Source organism: Brassica napus, chromosome C8, assembly GCF_020379485.1.
Source record: "Brassica napus cultivar Da-Ae chromosome C8, Da-Ae, whole genome shotgun sequence".
Taxonomy (NCBI): Eukaryota; Viridiplantae; Streptophyta; class Magnoliopsida; order Brassicales; family Brassicaceae; genus Brassica; species Brassica napus.
The window spans coordinates 7,836,637-7,853,563 of NC_063451.1; the positions used below are offsets into that span (position 1 = coordinate 7,836,637).

Below are 16,927 nucleotides of genomic sequence, written 5' to 3' on the forward strand. Positions count from 1 at the left end.
TTGACATGAGAGATGCCTTCCTCAACAAATTTCTCTATGATGCTGCAGCAAATATAGAGATTGAGATGGAATCTATAAGGAGATATATGGTAGAGGGTGATGAACAACATGTATCTGGAGAGCTGAGCAGAGTAGAAGAAGCCGACATTAGTGGTACGACCTCAACGTCTACCGACGGCAGGACTTCAACGTCGATCGATGATATGACCTCAACGTCTACCGACGACACGACTTCAACGTCGATCGACGGTATGACCTCAATGTCTACCGACGGAAGAACTTCAATGTCGATCGACGGTACGACCTCAACGTCTACTGACGGCACGACCTCAACGTCCATCGACGGTACGAACTCAGAAACGATTGATAGCACCTCAGCAGCGATCAACACAGACTTTTGTCATCGATTGATACCACTCGAAATCCCTGAAAGATCGAGTTGTTTTAGGACATTGCAGACTCGACACTAAAGAGCATTGATATATCAAGTTTTGATCGTACCTCAGATGGAGATAAATAAATCACCATGGAAGATTTCTTGGAGCTAAAAGAGTTCTTGGAGTTGGAGGATGGAGACACAGAGGGGAGAGCAGAGAGGAGCAGATGTGAACTTCATCAGTGGAATTGGATTCCAAGGTTCTGGAAACCAGGGTGGAAACAAAAACTCCTATGGAAATAGAGGCAATTTCAACCAGAGTTCACAGCACCAGAAACCCTACAGCAACAACTACAACTACAACAACAACATGAGTTATGGAAGCTTCTACTACCAGAAGCCACCACCGCCAACTTAAGAGAGCAAGATTGAGGAAATGCTTGATAGAGTTCTCGAGGGACAGCAGCGCATGACAGTGGACTTCAATGGGAAGATTGATTCTGTCTACACCAACTTGAACACAAAGTTTGAGACTTTGAGCACTCATTTGAAGAAGCTAGAGATGCAAGTTGTTCAGACAGGAGAAGCTGTTAAGAGGCAAGGAGCCTCGACAAGAGGGGTAGAAGATGATGTGATGAAGCACCACATGAATGCCATCATTGGGGATGATTTCTGGCAAGTGGTAAAGGAAGAGAAGCTGCAAGAAGGAGATTTCGAAGTAGAGAGTCTGATGAGTTTCGGTGGATGCATTGGTGTCGATCGACGCCAACCCACGAACATCGGTCGACAGAAGTCACCCAAAACCGAACGATATCCTCTCCTAGACATCGATCGACAACACCTACGGAGTCAACCGCATCTTGCAATGCCGTAAGGATCATGACTCACGAGGAGATCGCAGCAAAACACCCACACCCACATCCGCCCAGCCCAGTCTACATAAACATCGATCGACATTCGCTATCGATCGACATCAAGAGACCGTCATCAATCGACATCAGGAGACCGTAATCGATCGATAACAACGAGCGCCCATCGATTGACGAGCACCTATTACGTACTAAGTGCAGATGCCGAAGATAGATGATGCACGTCTTAATGCACTCAGGCCCAAACCCAAACCTTCAGAAAACCCACCAGAGGCCGTCAGGACACCTTCAGATGATGGAATAGATTCTATGGAGGTTGATAAGGTTCCTACGGGAAGAACCCTAAGGAAAAGAAAGGAAAAGTGGCGAAAACACTGAAGAGGGGGGGGGGGGGGGGGGGGGCTAATGAAAAGGAGAAGGAAAGTTTCCAAAAAAGAGTCTTCAGGATTCCTCTAGAAAAGCCATTCGATGAGGTTTATTATACCCACATACTGTGGATGTTCTTCAGAGAATCTAGAGAGACAGAAGAAGACATTAGGATAATGTTATGTGAAGCTAGAGAAAAGATGAGGATGAGGATTACATTGATGAAGAAGAGTGATCCTGGGCAATTTTAAGTACCTTGCACGGTGAAGGGTATTGAATTCCCACATGCCTTGAGCGACACAGGAGCATCAGTCAGCATCGTACCTAAGGTTATGGCAGACCATCTGGGTCTGCAGGTGGAGCCTTCCAAGGAATAATTCACTTTTGTGGATTGTTCCAGAGGAATTCAGGAGGATTGTGAGAGACTTAGAGGTGCAGTTTGGTAATGCCCTAGTTCCAGTTGATTTCCATGTCTTGGACATCAAGCTGAACTGGAACTATTATCTACTACTTAGGAGAGCCTTCTTGTCAACAGTGGGAGCAGTGTGCAACTTGCAAACCAACCATTTGTGCCTAACGCTCATAGATCCTCATGTCCACTACAACCCTATTCCAGTCAAGAATCCACAGACGACCCCAGAAGAATCAATGATCCATGAATCATTGCAGCATGCCACTGTGGAGCCGAGTACGAGACAAAATACTCGGCGTTGATCGAAACTCACACTGCAACATCAATCGACAGTGCCCATCAGATATCGACCGACACACCAAAGGAAGAATTAGTCGACAGTAGTCTAGTAGAATAGGAGAACGACTACTACAATCCCATCATGGCAACACACAATATGCATACGGAGGAGTATGATGAAGATTATGAGGAAGAACGAGCCATAGAACAAAGTGCGAATCTTGACGAGGAAGATAGACTTCTCCATCATTCCTCTTGGAAAAAGAAGTCGCCATCGATCGACAGATATGGTTCAACATCGATCGACACTCAACCTCACCAACCAAATCACCTTCGAGCATCGACCGACATTGCTTACTTCCCGTCGATCAACACTAATGTCGACGCTACCCGAGACAGAGATTACTCAATTGGCAGTTTGGCAAATGATCGCTATCACGAGAGCTACACAGTAGAGACAACATACCGTGATCAAGGAGCTGATGAACTTCATGAGGGTTTCACATATGAGGAACTTCTCAACATGCAAAGACGAGATGAAACAGATCAAAATCGAGCAGAAGCTGCTTGGGGAAGAACACGTTTCAGCCATCCAATCGACAGAGCAATCCGTCCATCGATCGACATCAATCCTTCAACATCGATCGACGTTGATCATACCACATCGATCGACATCCGTTCAAAACCAAAAACCAATGGACCCAGATGGCTACGCAAAAGGAATAGACGGATGCATACTGCACGTATCTCGAGAAGATATCGCAGACATCCTTCATATAGCCAATGGAGCAGACAATCCTTCAGACAGCGAATGGAGTTTACAAAGGAGTTCTATGACACAGCTGGTGGCATAGACAAAAGCTTCAAACAAAGGTCTCGCCATCCAACTCAACAATTGGTCGACATCGACGTCCCAGCATCGGTCAACGGACGTCCAAAATTTGGCAGAAGGGCCTTTCATCTTTTCGGTGCTAGGAGATTCTACTGGGAAGAAAAGGATGAGTATGGTATATACAGAGATTATCAGGGATACGCCAGAGATCTAGATGGACACGCCATTCGTGTTCACAACAAGGATATCAGAAGACTTCTGGAAAGAGGTTCAAGAGATGAGCCAAACTACATCTGTCTTCCAGAACATGCTAGCTCATTCACTCAAACAAAGCTAGTACCAGAGATCCACACCAGGGACGAGATCAATGAGATGTTCTATGGAGTCTGTAGAGAACAAGAGAAGAACAAAGAAGCCTTCCAGATGAAACTTGATGGTGACTACTATCCATTGAATGATAGTATCAGTTGGCTGACTACTTGCATGGAGGAGATGAAGCAAGACATATCCAGAATTCAGCACGCGACCGACGTTACTCGACCTACATCGATCGACAAACATCAACGAGCATCGATCGACAGACATCAACGAGCATCGATCGACAGTCTCCTACCAGCATTGATCGACAACTGCAAACCAGAATCGGTCGACGACAACCTACCACACCCACATTCGATGAAGTCTCAACCAGATTTACACACCAGGGAAGAGATAGATCAATTAGTAGAAGGGATCTACAGAGCTTTGGAAACTACAGAAGAGAGGCTTGATGGGAGATGTGATGACATCTATTTCCCAATGGATCTTAGAATTAGTGCTTTGACTTCAAAGATAGAAGCTATTCAAGGGGAATTAGTGGAGATTCAGAGTTACATTGCCCGTTGACCAGAAGCATCAGCATCGATCGACAGACGCAACAACAAATCGACCGACATTCATCATCGGACATCGGTCGACGAAGCTTCAAACCGAGAGAGGCTAGTACAAAAGGTGACATCAGACATGCCTGATACACACAACCATGGAGAGGAGATCTCAGCTGGCACATACGCCAGGCTTATGAGACATAAATTCATTCTTGAGAGTCTTGGAGATAGATTCCAGAAGATAGAAGATGCAACTACAATAATGAAGGACAAATGGCGCAGAGGATATGAAGTAATGAGAGACTTCACTGGTACATGGTTCAATAAACGAAAAGAAGATATGGAGACTTGTTTCCCAACAAGTGCCAGCTTTCAACATCACTAGCCCAATCACCTCCATAGTCAAGCTAAATGACTATAACAAAGCGATGAGTGGGAGGCAACCCACTATTAGGTACTATTTATTTAGTTTTTATTAATATACTATTTATGTTAGTCTTTAATTATTGCAGGTCATAAAAATAAAAAGAAACAAAAATAGATCCGAGTAGACGATTGCCTTAAGTATCGACCGATGAGACACTGTCGACATCGATCGACAGAGCAGTACCTGCATCGACCGATATCAACATCCTTATATCAGTCGACATCCATTCCGGTCTGGTATATCGTTCTAACTCGTTACATTGAGTACTTATGATTTATTATCGCCATAACTCCGACTGAATTTACACTGGGGACAGTGTAGTTTAAGTCTGAGGGGGAGGTTTACTGATATTAGTTTATTCATGAATTTTAAAATATTTTCAAACATAAAGTTTTTATTGAGTCAAGAAAGGGATATTGAACTTATTAGATTTTTTCTTGTTATCTAACCACTCATTAGCACCATTCTAGAACTTACTAATTGTAGATAGTACTAAAGATACTAAAGTGGAATGAACATGTCAACTATGTTACACTTGCTGAGATTGTTTGAAGGGACCAAAGCTGACCTCTAACACTAAACTTGACACAACTGCTTGTCTTGGGGCTTGGTATACATGGGATCGGATTCATCAAACAAGTCTGGGATGTAAAGCCTTGTGTATATAGATTTATCACCCTCTTTCTCTCTATTTTTGAAATATAGATATTTAAAAAAAAATATTATTATTATATATATTATTATTATATATACACACTACAAGAAAAATGAGTTTTAATAGCGGACGAATAACGCTATATAACGATACTATAGCGGTTTTTGAAGCGCTGTATCATCGCCCGTCATAATAGGTAAAGGACATTACATAGCGGTTTTATGCTCTGCTATCTTTTCTTCCGATACGATAGCGTTTTTTGTATGCAATTAAATATTCTTTAATAGCGTGTTTTTATTGTAATTATTACATTATTGAAAAATAAAAAAAAATAGAAAAAAATATTTTAAATATTTTAAATTGAATTATTCATAAACTAAAAACGGTTTACATATAAAAAAATAAACCAAAACTAAACCAAGCTTAGACCTAAACCAAGCTTAGACCTAAACATATTTGCTAACTAAACCTAATAACAAAACCACGCCGCTTTCAAGCTTCTTAGCTCCGCCGCCGTCAACCACCATTTGCTGTGACAACCAAGCCCTCGCGTCTCTCTCTTCTTTCCTTCGACGTTGGAGATGACGATGGAATCACCATGGCTCTTCCCACTCACTGTCGTCGAGCTCGTCTTCGGCTCACCACTGCCAAGCTCACTCATCCCATACACCACCGTCAAGTTCGTCTCCCGCTTATCTATCCTCTCCGCGCACCTTTTTCTCAAGCTTCAAGATTTTCTATTCACTGACCATACTCCACCAACTATAGACAGCAAGCTCTCCAACTAATAAAGAAAAAATAAAACGATTTAATCAGTTCTAAACCCTAGAAATCGATTTCAGATCTATATTGATTTCTACCTGTTTCTGGATCGATGAAGCATAAGCAATGGAGAAGCAACGTAGTGAAGTTTCTGTGTGGATTGAAGACCTTCGCGACACTTCTTGAGCAAGCTCTCCTACACTTGGATTTCCAGATCTCGACCATGTTGTCTTCTCATCCTTCCTTCTTCGGAGTCCACCGCCATTCGAACAAGAGGAATAAGAAGAGACGGTGGTGGTGGTGGTTTAGAGAATAAGAAAGAAATATGTGCAGAGATACAGAAAAGAAGAAGAGATATGTTGATGGCGTAGGGAAGAAGAACAAAATAGAAAGAAAAGAAAAAACATCTAAGGCAGAAATAAATTAGAAAAATTGATTAATTAACTGTGGCCGTTGGATCAACATTTATCAAAGGCTGAAAGTAGCGATCTTTGTCACCCCACACTGACCAATCAGAAAACGGTTAGTGGATCCCTAACTTTAGATCCAAAAGAAGATCGTGTGGTTCGTATATAACCATCGTATATAACCATTAGTACAAGTCCAAAATTTTTAAATTGTAATATGGAATTAGTTTAAAGGTTTAAAGTAAAAGGTTTAAAGTAAAAGAGTAAAAGTAAATGAAATTAGTTTAAAGGTTTAAATGTTTGAGTATAGGGTTTGAAAAGTTTGTCTTTAGATTTTAGATTTAAAGTTTGAGTTTGGAATAAAGGTTTGAGTAGAGGGTTTGAGGATTAAAGGTTTAGACTATTGATTTAATATTAATTTTTGAAAAAGAAATAATTTTTGAATTTTTATTTAGTGTTGATATTTTTTTTAATTACTTTATATTTAAAATTTTGAGTTTAGAATAAATGTATGAGTATATGGTTTAAAAGTTAAAGGTTTGGGATATTGATTTTAAGATTTGAGATAAATTTTTGGAAATGATTAATTTTTGAGTTTATATCTAACATTTGAAGTTAAATTTAAGATTTGATGTTAAAATAGAGTTTAAAATTTGTATTTAGAGTTTAGGGTTTAAAAACTTGTTTTAGGGTTTAAGGATTTAAAAACCAAACATAGCGTTTTTAATCATGTTTTGCTATCAAAACCCAAGTGATACATATAAAACCATATGTTATCATAGCGTTTCCAAATATACCACTCTATCATAGTGTTTCCAAATATACAAACGCTATCTAAAACTAACGGGTATGTCAACTATAGCACAATCGTAAAAAACGCTATTCTGGACTGCTATTAAAACTCATTTTTCTTGTAGTGACATATCTATTAGAGATTTATTAGGAAGAGGTTCGAACAGGACTTGGTGGCTACAACCATTAAAGCTTGCTTCATAAGAACTCTACAGGTAAAGGATTAGAACAAGACTTGGTGGCTACAACCATTAAGGCTTGCTTCACAAATAATCCTAGGATATAGATCAAAAAGAAGTGAACAGGACTTGGTGGCAACCACCATTAAGGCTTGATTCATGGAAGCCTGTCCTATCTTGGTCAATGATTTTGCAAATATAAGCAGACTTTGACTAAGAGAGAAAATTAGTAGAGAGAGAGAGAGGATAGGAACTAATGTTTACCTGCAGGTCCAGATACTTGTTTGAAAATCTTTGCATCATGTGATCGATACTCCCAAGGTAAAGCATGCACTTTTATTTATGCTAAGAAATGAGGTTGGTAGAGGGGAATGTCAGACAAGATTTGCTAAGTTGTTAGCTAGGTGAATTTGGTTGCTAAGCTAAGATATGGTATAATGTGCTTTTGTGATTAGGACTTCTTAGATGTGGATTGCAATATTGTAGAGGTGATGATTCTAAGTTTAAAATTGTGTGGGTCCCTGCTATTTTCAAACTTGTTTCTGAGAGACTGCATGCTTGTTTTGCTTGAGGATAAGCAAAAAGGTAAGTCTGGGGGAGTTGATAGACCATGGATTTGACCCACTTTCACCCATGTTTTATAGGTGTTTTTACTACTAATTATTATATTATAGAGTCTATTTATTATATTTATAAGATCAGGAGTGATTTGGAGATAAATGATGATTTTGGAGCATTTTGGAGATATTTGGAGCAAGCATCCGAGATGACCATCGAGCTCGACCATCGGTCGATATTGAGGAACAAATATCGATCGATGTTCACATCAGAATATCGATCGACAGCGAAGCCCGCAGAAAGCCTGTTTGGTCACAGCCGAATTGAAGCCCAAGTCTTCACCAATTTAAAAGATTACCCCTGACGAGTTTTAACCTAATTATATAAGCTTCGCCACCATGTTAGAGGCAGAGTGTGCTTTCTTGTGTTTCTAGTTTTATTACTTTCAACAATATATTTTTAGGATTTTGATAGATTAGAGAGAAGATCCAAAGTTATAATTTGTGATTGGAACTCCATTAATATATATTTATTATTCTAATGAAGTTTTCTTACCTAATTGTTTTCATGAATTGTTTGGCCATGTCTGAGTAGTTCCACTGTTAGATTTTAGAGTTTAAATAGGTTATGAGGGATTAACCCCAACTATAGATTGCTGAGTTGTGATAATAGTCATTAGGATTGTCATTAATGCATGTTTCTATATTAGCTACCTAGAACTTGCCCTTGGATTGATAGATAAAATCGATAGCTTCATTCTCATCCTGAAAACATTCTAACTGAGCTAAGATTCTTGCTAAGAGTAAGGCGAGAGCTGATGTAGTGAGCTTAGTAAGCCTCATTCAACCCGTGCATAAAGCTTAACTAGAAACGCATCGATCGATATCCATACTGGATAATCGATCGACAGAGTGAAAGGTGTATCGATCGATATACTTATAGGATCATCGATCGACACTACTATTGATCGAACACATTTGTTTGGGTCATTAGATCTAGTTAATAGATAAGTCCAGACATGCGAGAGCTGATTGACTTGTTGATTTAGTAGTTGAGCTTTACATTATCATGCATGCAACTCATTAAGCATCTGTAGGATTATAATCTCAAGTTTCCTGAATAAAAACCCTAAGTCTAGCTATTTCCTTTTAATCACCAAAACCTCAACCAATTAATCGAGCAATTATTTGCTCAACAAAACTGCAAATTTACATTTTAAATCTTAAAACATCATATTTAACAAATCATATTAGATTCATTAGGTTCCCTAGCTCCTTGTGGATTCGATCCCTAAGTACTGCAATTGAACCTTTTATTTGAGAGAGTAAATTCACTCTTTAGGGTAATTTGAGTGATATCATGTTCTCTGAGACTATCAATGGTGTTTCGAGATATTCATTGACTCAAATCAACCTGAAGAATCTCTTTGTTGGTCTACAATCGTGTCATTTAGTCTTCTCTTCTAAACAACCGAAACGCTCTGAGGTGCAGCTTCATTGCCTTTATCACCATCTTAATTCCATAGACCGACGTGAATCATGATCTGATATTGAATCCGAGTTATCCCTCTGCAAAGCCATGTATCCACAACTATATAAAAGCTAGCCTTCTTTACTTCAATATCATCCTCTCAATCTGTGAAAACATCAAAGCTAATTTGTTTTCTGTGAAATGGCTAACTCATCAATCTTCCTTTCTGATTTGAAGTTTGAAGTCCGGATTCTGGGAAGCCAAGAACATCAAACACTATGGCAAGCTGACGGGAATGGATATGCTCCTACTGAATGCAGAGGTTGTTCTGTTCTTAAACTCATGTTCATAATTTTATTCAACTTTTCCAGTGTGTTAGATCCTCATTATCAAGCTTTCCTATTCAGATATTTGTTGGACATATTTTTGAATGAGCCATTTTGAATAGATTTCGTCTATTTCACATGTGTTTCAGCATTTAGTTTCTTAGTTTTTTTTTCTGTAAACTTGATTATCAGCATCTTCTTCTGTGTTCATAAGCTAAAGCTATGATCAAAGTGATGCTATCCGATTCCGCAGCCACAAGCAGCTATTATCATTGGCAAATACCAAAAGAAAACTACCAGTTGTTTCACTGTTCTTCTGTATAAAAACTTACTCCAATAGATTCATCAACTTTATTAACGCCCCTATATTTAAAATTTTGCAAGATATTGTTGGTGAACTCAGTGCAATCAGGAGGACGATCAAGGACAGCACCCACAGTGCCCAAGCGTGTAATGGTGACTCTGCGCATAGAAATGTACTTTGTATATAAGTTCATAGAGTGATTATTCTCTGTAACAACTCTTTATGAATCGTACTCCTTTTTAACCCCATTATAATTGAATCTTCACAGGGATGTAAATTTTTGTGTCTGTCTATCTGACAATCTAGCTTTCAATTTTCATATCAAATCTTAAAGGCACAGCTCTGAGGCAAAGATAGTTCCGTTTACAAGCATTAACCCCAAATATGTTAGAGGTTAGTTAAATTTCTATCCTAACAGATCCCGCATAATGGTAGGCCTTAAGCAGCCGACTTTTGTTTAATTGAGGTTTGATCAGTATGTAACATTCCATCGTCACACATTCCACTTGCAGGACGGCTATTCCTCAACGCCGCATCTGGTACCCACATCTAATTCAACTGTGAAACAGCTGTAGGGAAAGAACAACATGAAAAGTAAGTGTTTCTTATGCTATCTATTTGATATAGAACTCTCAATATGTAATAAATTTGATTACATATGAGTTACTCTTACATGTTGATGCCTTTGCACATATTTACCATTAGGTTGGCTGTTGACGGAACCAACGAGAACTCCTTTTGGATCAAGAAAAGCCGTGTGCTTTTATTAAAATGTGAATTCAAAATGACAATGGGCTCCAGCCCATATGATAGCCCATATGATATGTCAATTAATTGAAATGGCAAGAGTGGGAGGGTCCACATCGCCCAGGAAGGAGGAAATGGAGTAGTATATATATGCTCATCTATTATCATGGCTTAAACAGCTTCGGGAGAGAGGATAGCCCACCATGCGCGCCACCGCCGCCGTCCGGCCGGTTCGGAGTGGGAGTGGGAGTTGGTCTTGGCCCAATAAGATTTTTTGGACCAAATTAAGCTCAACGTTTTCCATTCAATTCGGGAAAAACAACATGCAAATTTATTTAAAAGGACAAGTAGTTTGTCTAGAAAATAAAAATGGCATGCATTTTATCCTCTTGAAATTTTTCAACGAGATAAGAGAGTGTCTTGAGGAATAAGTTTTCGAAACTCAACTTCCCGTGATCTCCGCGAGATTTCCGCCAATGTGCGCACGCGCTGCCTCAGTTACGGAAAGTGGTTCGTCTTCTCCTCTTTGAAAACTTGTCTCCTCCTTCATTTCGCATTAAGTTTTTACGCAACAAAAAATCAGCAAGTCCCCTAGCGTAAGTCTAGAGAGTCTTTCGTAGATATATTAGTTCGTTAGAGCGTTCACGAGTGAAGCGTGAATCGTCTACCATGGTTGTATCCTGAGACTCGATATTCGTACTGTTCCGTCTCACTAACGGAGCGAATATTCAGAGTTAAGGAAATAGATTGTATCTCAACTCCATGTCCGTTTCTCAAAATGATTTTCTTCTCGGTTTCTATCCGAGTTTGACAATCGTTTCTTTCCTTAATATCCCTTTATATATTACTGTTATTTCAATTCGGTTTATGCTTCAACATCCTCTTCATCAAAGGTGGTTCCTGCACATAAAATAGAGCCCCTAACCGTTGCTGAGCTGAACCAGTATGTCGTTACAGCAGATTCTCATGGTATAACCTCCTTTAAAAACTGGATATGTCGTGCTTTTGGTTTTAATTGTTATTTTCCTCTTCTGTGTGTCAGATTATTGAGTTTCTCTGTAAGGCCGAGGTGACAAGTATTCAGGCCAAAAAAGGGATGGTGTTACATTGGGTGCTCCAAATGCACAAAGAAACTCCAGCGTGAAGTTTCTTCTTTCACTTGCCTCTTCAGTGATAACTGATAAACCAAAGGCTGTGGGTGTCTTGAGGTAAATCTTGTGAACTTTTCTTTTTCCAAATGTTTTAAGTATAGTTGGTATTTGGTTCATGTACAGTAATTGACTTAACTATCCATTGTCAGTGACAGACCAGACGGATGATGGTGTCTTTGTGGCCTTCGATACAGAGATTGCTAGGTTAACCAACATTCAAGCTGCTGAAGCTGCTCAGATTTTGGTAAGACCTCCGATGAATCACATAAAATTAGCTTATGCTAATCATTTTTTGGTCGGTTTAACTGTATCCCGTATCATAACCGAGCACGAGAGGGCACACTTACCAGCCTTTGTTAATGATGTGAGTACCTTATATATTTTTTTTAGCGTACAAGTATCCCAACTTTACACTCACATCATTCCCTTTTTGACAGGTGGATGACAATGCCAGGAGACAAGATAGAAGCAACAAATATCCCTCCTGGTGACAATGGGACTCGTGCGGAGTTAGGAGATTGTATGACATCAGAACTCGGTGAGGAGACCATTGACAACAACCAGCCATCCTCATCTGTTGTCACTAATGTCAACCGTCCAGCTGCTAGCAATCAGAAACATGTAGCCAGTTAGAATTTGAAGAAGAAGGCACGTCGGAAATAGGCCGGCATAGATGAAACAATGAGAAATTCCCTAGGATAACTATTTTAAAGTTTTTGTCACAAAAACTTTTAAAAGATTATTTGAGAGAATTACCCTTAAACAATTCCTCCACCACTTTTGCTTATCAAATAATGCTTAGGCATCTTTCTATTTTAATTTAAACTCTTTGTTAGGGTGGCTGTTTTCACTATTATGCAATTTTTACCATTTTTTTAAATTTAATTTTAACTATTTGTTGCAGTGATTGTCTACACTATTTAAATCTCACAACCGAATTTGTGTGGAATAACCATTTAACTCTCTCTCTTTATTAATCATTTTCTTGAATAACCGAATTTGCATATAAATCAAATCATGAAAATTCATAAGAAGTTAGGGACTTTAATCTACTATGGGACAAAAGGATGAAAAAAAATCTGGCACCACCTAAAGTAATCTCCCATAGAACAAGGGAGTGGTTAATGACAATTTGCCCCATTAATGAGATCAATATGAACTCTTGGATCAGAATTCTATGGGATATAACGTGAGCCGTCAGATCATTAGAAGAAAAGGGATCAATATTTACAAGAATGCCATTAATGAAACTCACCCTTAAGCCGTCGGATCTTATGTCTTTGTTTTAATCTTGGCCTTCGGATCTCACATCCAAACCCTTCTCTCGCCTGGGTCCCACAGATGCATTAATCCTTCTTCTTCTTCTTCATTTCTCCTACAACCATACTCAACTACCACGAAAATTCATTCTCCTCACCAACAAAAGCTTTCTTCTTCAACTCTTCATCCACAAACCTTCACCTCTGTTTCTTGGGGTCTTTCGACAGGTTAGGACGCTGTGAAACAGGTCATGTATGTCGTCCTTAGTTCTGAAATCGGTTGATAAGTGTAAACTCTCTCTTTCTCTCTCTTTTTATTGTTGTTTGTTTCAGTTTAGTCATATAAAATGTTTGTTAACCATATGAGTCAGATTATAAAGTTTAATATAATTTGGTTAAAATATGAAGCATGATATTGTAGAATAAATCGTTTTTGTCTATGGTACAACAAGTACAACTCTAGTAAAATGGAAAGTAGTAAAACAAGCAGAACTAGTATTACTGATATTGTTCATACGAAACATACCACTTGTAAACCAGGTACAACTTGGAGTAACACTTTGAATAGATAGTATTAGTACCACTCGTATAACTTATAGTAGTCATGTGCAAAGTTGACATAGTATAACTGGTCTTACTAGTATAACTGATAACTACTGTTACATCTAAACTAGTCTAATTGATAGTATTAGTATAACTGATATTATTGTGACCGTAGAACTGGTATAACTGAACTAACTAATAAATAATGTTGGTTTTTAGTCATTTTCAGGAACTATGGATAGTAATGGGTCTGTGGTGATACATTTTGAACATGGTGAAGAGCAACATATGTCTACACTAGTGATGAAAGGAAGATATGAGGAGATTACTTATTCTTAGTTGGTTGATAGAATAGCCAAGAAAATGAAGATTGATGTAGTTGGGACGAAGCTTCAATTGAGTTACTTTCCGCTGGTATTAAATAATAAGAGGCCTTGTTATATCTTGGATGATGAAGATGTTTTAGGATATTTAATGAAGGTAGATAAGAAAAACCGACGTAGTGTCTTGCATGTGGAGCTTAAGGAAATCGTCTCAGAAAATCAGAGTAACGAGATGTTTTCTATGAATGAGGAAAATCTGAGAATTGCCAGAGCTAATGATGGCATGGTTGGAGTTGGAAAGTTGGAAATTATTCCTCAAATTCAGGAGGATGAGTTTGAGCATGAGAAAATCAGTGAAGAGGGTGATGAAATGGATGATAGGGAGGAGTTGCCGGCTGTTACAGCAGTTGAATCTCATGTTGTCAATTCAGAGTGGGATGATGGCATTGATATGAGTTTGCATCAAGAATTTGCGACTAGAGAAGAAGTGAGGGATTTAGTGGACAAAGGTGTGCATTCCAATTTTTTTGAGGTTGATATAAAGAAGTCGAATCCTCTGGTTTACATATTGAAATGTCGTGGGGCTGGATGCAGATGGTATTTACGAGCTGCAAAGCTGAAGAACTGTACTTTTTTCTCTATCAGAACGTATAGAAAGATGCATACGTGCTTTCGTGGAGATGCAAGTGTCATGAAGAAGAAGAAAAGAGGCACACCAAGCTTGTTCGCATCAGTGGTGCACTCTGATTATCCCGACAAATACAAGACTCCGGATCCAAAGACTCTCATAGATTTGGTGCATAACAGACTGGGTGTTAAGGTTTCTTATTCTACGGCTTTGAGAGGGAAAAATAAAGCTTTGAGTGATTTGCGTGGTAACCAGGAGGAGAGTTTTGCTAGGCTGCCATCTTACTTGTACATGTTACAAAGGATGAATCATGATACCATTACACGATTAGAAGTGGATGAGAAGAACCAGTTTAAGTATATGTTCTTTGCGCTCGGAGCTTGTATCGAAGGGTTCAAGGCGATGAGGCAAGTGATAATAATGGATGGAACTCACCTGAAGGGTGTATACAAAGGAGTGCTTCTCATTGCCACTGCTCAGGATCCAGATCATCATCATTATCCCCTTGCTTTTGCGGTAGTAGATGGTGAGAAAAATGCAAGCTGGGAGTGGTTTCTGACTATATTAAAAACTATGATACCAAATGATCCTCAGCTTGTATTTTGTACTGATAGAAACCAAAGCATCATCAAGAAAGTACACGAGGTTTACCCATTGGCGATCTGTGGAAATTGCAATTATCACTTGTCTAATAATGTCAGCGGAGCTTGCAGCAATGTTAACAAGAAAGGGGTTGCCAAAAAATTTAGAAATATTGATGGTATTTACAGTGAGGTGGAGTTCAGAAAATGCTACAACGATTTCAGGAAAATGTATCCTCAAGCGGCCGAGTATATAGATGACAGTGTTCATGAGACCAAATGGGCAAGATGTGAATTTTCGGGAGAAAGGTACAACATAGACACAACCAACACTGTTGAATCTATCAATGGTGTTTTGAAGGAACCAAGGAAATATGCGTTGTTTCCAATGCTTGATGTGATCGTGGAAAAGATAACAGAATGGTTCAACAAATACCATCTATTATCTCTACGCGTACCAGAGAGGCAGGTACTAATCCCACATGTGCATGGGATATTGCATCACATATATCCTACGGCTAAAAAGCTCAAGGTGACCGAGCTAAATACATTTGAAGGTCACTACAATGTGCTTAGCGAGGATGGTCATGGTTATTTGGTTGATTTGAGCAATAGAACATGCTATTGTAGGTATTTTGATATTGATCGGTATCCTTGTGTGCATGCACTTGCTGCCATCATGGCACGTGGAGAAATGGCTGAACATTATTGTTCTAAGTATTACTGGATGGAACAGTGAACTTTGGCATATTACACGACAATATATCCAGTGTCTCATCATTCAACATGGGAAAGTTCTGAAATTCCTGAGGAAATTCGATCTCAGGTTGTCTTCCCTCCGTATGTGGAGAAAAAAAAAGGAAGACTACAGGTTACTAGATTCCCGTCTGCCGGAGAATATCAGAGAAAGAGAAAGAAGAAGTTTCCACCATTGATTGGTGAAAACGAAGAAAGTGGCAGTGATGGCAGTGGCAGTGATAGCAGTGGTAGTGACAGCAGTGGCAGCGAGGGAAATTGGGACGAGGGAGCTGACAACGAAGGAAGTGGTAACGAAAAAAATGATGAATGAGTCTTACTTGTTAACTTGTTATGGAACTTGCTTATGTGTTGTGGAACTTATTTATGTGTTGTAGAATTTATTTATGCGTTGTGTTGTTTCAATCAGGTAATACAAGTGCAACATGGTAAAACTTCATAAAACATAACACTCATATTTCTGTGTTGTCATACTGGTACAACTAGTAAAACTAAAATAGGTTAGACTGGTATAACTAGTACAACTATGTCTAGTTTACTAAAATAGGTTCTACTGGTATAACTACTACAACTATGCAGGTTCTGAAATTTAAATATTCTTTTGGGCTTTCCATATTAATAAAACAATCAAATAGTCTATTTTTTTAAGTGTTTGGATAGGTTTCGTCGTGTTTTGTATTGGTTTTTATTTTTATTTTTTGGATTTTTAACTTCATCACAAAAGTTTGCTTGATCTACCTTATACTTTTAAGGTTTGTTAACTTGTTTTTCCACATATTTTTTGTAAAACATACATGACAAGTATTTTAACAATAGTGATGATTTCATTGTATCCGGGCAAACACATGTAAACATAAATAAATAGTACAATTTAGATAATGATATTTTTTCTTTGGTACAACTAATATTTCCAGGTTTCACTGCCAAAGTACAACTCTGTACAAACTAGTATAACTAAATAACTAGTACAACTTTGTACAAGCCAGTATAACTAATAAACTAGTACAACTTTGTAGAAACCAGTATAACTAAAAAAATAATACAACTTTGTGTGCATAA

At 38.6% G+C, this 16,927-nt stretch overlaps 1 protein-coding gene across 1 annotated transcript; it reads left to right on the forward strand.

Moving 5' to 3' along the window:
- The first annotated feature begins 14,054 nt into the window (after positions 1–14,054).
- LOC106404364 lies at positions 14,055–15,851 on the forward strand. Its single transcript, XM_048766697.1, has one exon. The coding sequence runs from the start codon at positions 14,055–14,057 to the stop codon at positions 15,849–15,851; it is 1,797 nt and encodes a 598-aa protein (XP_048622654.1).
- Positions 15,852–16,927: the final 1,076 nt, after the last annotated feature.